The sequence below is a fragment of the Crocodylus porosus genome, unplaced genomic scaffold (assembly GCF_001723895.1).
Source record: "Crocodylus porosus isolate Cpor-Errol unplaced genomic scaffold, CroPor_comp1, whole genome shotgun sequence".
NCBI lineage: Eukaryota > Metazoa > Chordata > Crocodylia > Crocodylidae > Crocodylus > Crocodylus porosus.
Window position 1 is genome coordinate 43122299 of NW_017728951.1, and position 4469 is coordinate 43126767.

At 62.1% G+C, this 4469-nt stretch overlaps 1 protein-coding gene across 1 annotated transcript; it reads right to left on the reverse strand.

Moving 5' to 3' along the window:
- Positions 1–2082: 2082 nt before the first annotated feature.
- ZNF503 (zinc finger protein 503) lies at positions 2083–4466 on the reverse strand (the record flags this gene model as incomplete). Its single annotated transcript, XM_019555535.1, has 1 exon — positions 2083–4466. A coding segment is annotated over one exon (1707 nt), but the record flags the coding sequence as incomplete, so codon positions are not given.
- Between the last annotated feature and the right edge of the window lie 3 nt (positions 4467–4469).

Consider the following 4469-nt stretch of genomic DNA (forward strand, 5'->3'; position numbering starts at 1 on the left):
CTCCGTCTTCCGAGCAGGGCCAGGTGACCCCCACGAAGAAAACGGGGAGGCTTCATCCCCGGCTCCCAAGCAAGCCTTGCGGGTCTGCAGGCAACCTCAGGGTCCAAAACGCTCGTTTCCACTCTAAGGCCAGGAAAAGCAGATCGCCAGGGATGTATTTAGCACATGGATCCGTGCGTGCGGGCCACATACATAATAAAAAGTCCTTTTCTGTCTGCGCAGTGGGGTGTTTTATTGTTTCATAAACCTGGCTTAATTACATTTCCCCTTAGATAAGATAAACTGAGCCCTGCCTATCCTAGGCAGGCTCGTTATCAGAAGTGTTTTGCCCAAGTGGCATTCAGGAGAAAGCTTCAGGAGTGGCAGGAAACGCACGGATTTGCATTTTGGTTCCGCCGTTGCACTTAAGCGTCTGAGCAGCGGTGATTTCAATATTACATGAGTTTATCTTGAATGGTCAGAAGAGATTGGGGAGGAAGGCGAAAGGGTTTAATTTAACCTAATGTATGTCTGACTCCGGTCAGATTGATCTGAGGCTGCGTTTTTGATGGCTTTTGCCCTTCTGCTGCTTGTCCTCTCGAGCTGGTTTTTCACTGTGAAATTATTTGAGTTCCGTGGCACGGACCAGCGGCTGCTGTCAACTCCGCAACCCATCCACTTAGCACGAGCGGGCGGGGGGGGACAACAAAGGCAGCCCTTTTACCTAAAAAGATTCATGCCCAGGAGTCGATCTCTATTAGGGGAAAGAAGGGGGGGGGCGAGGGGCGAAGGGAAAAGCCCGTTTCCTAGCTCGGTAGGAGAGTTCTAGGTGGGACTTGCCAGGTCAAGTATTTAACAAGTCTCTAGACCTCCTGCTCGCCCCCACGGAAATCACACGGGGCCCTGAGAGCTCCAGTCCGGCCGAGCACGGAGCCAGGAGAAGGAGCCGCATCGCCGGCTCCGCTTCGCGCTATTTCCACCTGAAATCGCCAGCTCGCAGGGCCCGGACACCTGCTGCCCTGCTCCCGCGGGCGGGGGACCGCGCTGAGGCAGAGCAGGAAGAGGCGGCGGGAGGGTTTGTTTCTCCGGGCGGGTGCGGGATCGCGTCGCGCAGCCCCGGCCCGAGGCTGAGCGCTCGCCAGCGTCCTCGTCGCGTCCGGGGCGGCTGAAATCCAGAGGTGGCTGGAGCACCTCGGGCCGCGCCGCGCCGGGCCCCTGCCCTGGCACCGCTCGCCCTGTCTTCTTCCAGGGGCTCCCCGGGAGCTGGCCCCGCCGCCCAGAGCAGGCGAGCGCGCCCAGGCCGGCCCCGGAGCCGCGCGAGCTACCCGCCGGGCTCCCCTCCCCAAGTCCCGGCCGACTTCTGCTAATTATCCGGAGCAAAACGCGGCGGGCTAACTAGCATCCGGGCAACGCGGGGCAGCAATTATCTGGCGGGCCAGGGAGGGAAGGAGACGTTTGTCAAGGCAGAGCCGGGCCGGCGGCCCACAGGCGGCCGAGCCCGAGGAGGCGGCGGGAGAGAGCTGCGGCTCCGAGGCTCCGGGTCTCGCTCCTTACTTCCTGAAGACAGAAGTAGCTGCCGAGGAGGGCACGGAGCCGTGGCGGGAGGGGCCCGGCTCCAGGAAGCTGCGCGGGGCCCTGGCAGCGCCGCGATCCCCGCGCGGGCCGGCCCGGAGGACCCCCGTCCCTGCCGCTCCGCAAGTTGAGGCGGAGGAAGGAGCAGGCTCCGGCCGCAGCCCCTGCCCCTGCCCAGCCGACTTCTTTTCAAAAGACAAAGGTGTGGGAGAGGGAAGGGATTGTTTGTTTCCCAAAAAAGAAAAGGAAGGGGGAAAAAACCGGGGGAACAAGTTGAGCGGGTTCCTGAGCTCTGCCCTTTCCTTCCTCCCAGTCTGTCCAAGGGGAAACAAAAAAAAAATCCAAGCCTGCCCCACTTTTTTTCCTTTTTCAAACGAAAGCCTCGGGGTTCTGCTAAAAACCGCGTCTTTTTATTTCGAATGAAAATTGAAGAAACGCTTGAGGAAAAAGGAGCAGTCGCCTTCATCCGAGACCTCCTCGTGCGGGTAACAGAGTCAAAGTGTGTTGAAAAAAGTAAAACCTTTCGGTACATCAAATATACGGAATTTTAATCTTTAAAGCGATACATTGTCTATTTTAGTACATGACGTAAACCTTACTGAACCCCCTCTGGCCGGGCGGGCTTCAAAATTAAAAAGAGTTACGTGTTCCTTTGAAAAGAACAAAATAAGGCAAATGAGGTTTTTGGAATAGAATCGGGGTTGGGTTTGCTCTTTTTTTTTTTTTTTTTGTCTTTTTTGATTTTTTTTTCTTCCAGAATACATACAAAAAATACCAATTCTCTTTCAAGGGTAAACACACCTTAAAAATAATTGCAATTTGAAGTTATAGCTGACAAATTGCGAGTTGGCTTTTTGTTGGTTTTTTTTTTTTTTAGTAACAAACATGCATGTCAATTTTTTTTTCTTTTTGTTTTCCCGTTTCAAGGAGACATTAAATAAGAACGTACAATACAATCATAGCAATTGTTTTAAAGTAACAGGAAAGAGAAGACCTCGAGTTGTTGCCGGGTTTTTTATTTATATTCTACAAGGGGGTTGATCCACGGGGGTCCTAGCGAGCTCCCCTCCGTAATGCACTTTATGATTCACTGTCCCGCTTGAAGCTAACAGAAATAAATACGGTGCTCCCGGGCCGGTCCTCGGGCGAACACTCTCTTAGAAAAAAGTCCGGGGGGAGAGCAGAGGGGGCCGGGCTGCCGGCCGGCCTCACTGGTAGCCCAGCGCGGAGGCTGTGGTGAGTCTCTGGCCGTACAGTGCGTAGGGGGAGTAGTAGGGTCCCGTGGCCGCGGGCACCGGCACGGGGGCGCCCGGGGTGGGCAAGGGGCTCTTGGAGTAGGGGTGGTAGCGACTGCTGAGTCCCAGCGCGTGGTGCGGGCTGCGCAGGGCCAGCGTGCCCGGGCTGCCGGGCGCCCCCGTGGTGGGGATGTGCATGTGGCACGCCATGGCGGCGGCGGCCGCGCTGGCCAGCGACGAGGAGCTGGGGTAGCTGGAGAGCAGTTTGTCGGTGCCCGGGAAGGCAGTGTGGGTCCGCAAGTGGCTGAGCAGCTCCTCCGACGTGGCGAAGCGCTTGTCGCACGGTCCGTTGGCCGACACCCAGTTGCAGATGTGCGGCTGCGGGTCGTTGGGGAGCATGAAGCCGTAGGGGTAGAGCGGGTGGCCGGCCAGCGAGGGCGGCGTGGCGCCCGCCAGCGAGGAGTGCACGCCGTGCAAGGGGTGCGTGGGGTAGACCAGCGGGTATCCGGACTTGAGCGCCGGGTCGTGGGCGCACGAGGCGCCGGCGGCGCCCGCCAGGTGGCTGGCGCAGTGGTAGCTCAGGCAGTACGGGTCTCTGCACAGGCTGGCCGTCATGACGGAGGGCGGCGAGGCGCCGGCCAGGGGGCTGGAGCCCGCCGGCTTGCTGCAGCCCAGGCTGCCGGCCGCCGCCAGCTGCGCGCCCACCAGGCTGCCCGACTTGGTGGGGTCCAGGGCCACGCCGTGCGGCAGGAACTGCGGCGGGTAGCCGGCGTACGCCCCCGCCAGCGCGCCCGGGTAGCTCATGCCCGCCGGCGGCAGCGGGAACACGGTCTGGCCCGGCTTGTAGGGCGACACCGGCGCCACCAGGCCGGAGCCCAGCACGGAGGCAGGGGCGGAGGCGGAGGAGGTGGCGGCCGTGCTGCTGCAGGAGGCGGCGGGGTCCGCGGGCAGCGGCTTGGCGCCCGGCGCGCTGTCCTGGTGCTGGGCCACCTCCACGTTAATCCCAGCGCAGCTCACGCTAATCCGGCCGTGGCCGATGCCGCCGGCGCCCGGGCCGCCCTCCGCGCCGGCCCCGCCGCCCTTGCCGCAGCCCTCGGCGTCCTTCTTGTCCTCGCCCGCCTTGGCCTCGGCCGGCAGCAGCCCGGGCGAGCAGGCGGAGGCGCTGGAGGTGGGGCTGCCTGTCCTTGGCGTGAACGGCTGGCAGGTGGCGCTCGGCACCCGGAATCCCGACTTCTCCCCGCCCGAGACGCCCCCGGAGGAGGCGCCCGCGCAGCCCCCCGCGCCCGGCTCCTTCTTCTCGGCGCCCGGCTTGGAGTAGGGCTTGAAGCTGGACTTGTCCTCCACGCCGATGTCGCTGAGCTTCAGCGGGCCCGACTTGGAGTCCTTGTCCCCGCCGGAGCCATTGGACGTGACCGAGGAGAGCTTGGAGGAGGGGGACGGGTCCGGCTTCCCGATCTGGGAGCAGGTCTGAGCCAGCAGGGCCAGCGGGCTCTTCTTGGCGTCCAGCTGCAGGGACCAGAGGGACACGCACACGCACTCGGTTACTCGCTCGCCAGCGCCGGAGCGGAGCCGCGGGCCCGGGCGCACACGGCTCGGCGCCGCCGGGACTTCGGCGACCCGTAGCGGCTGCCGCGCTGATCGCTGACACTGTCTGTGAGCAGGGCCAGGGCGCGCCTCGGAGGG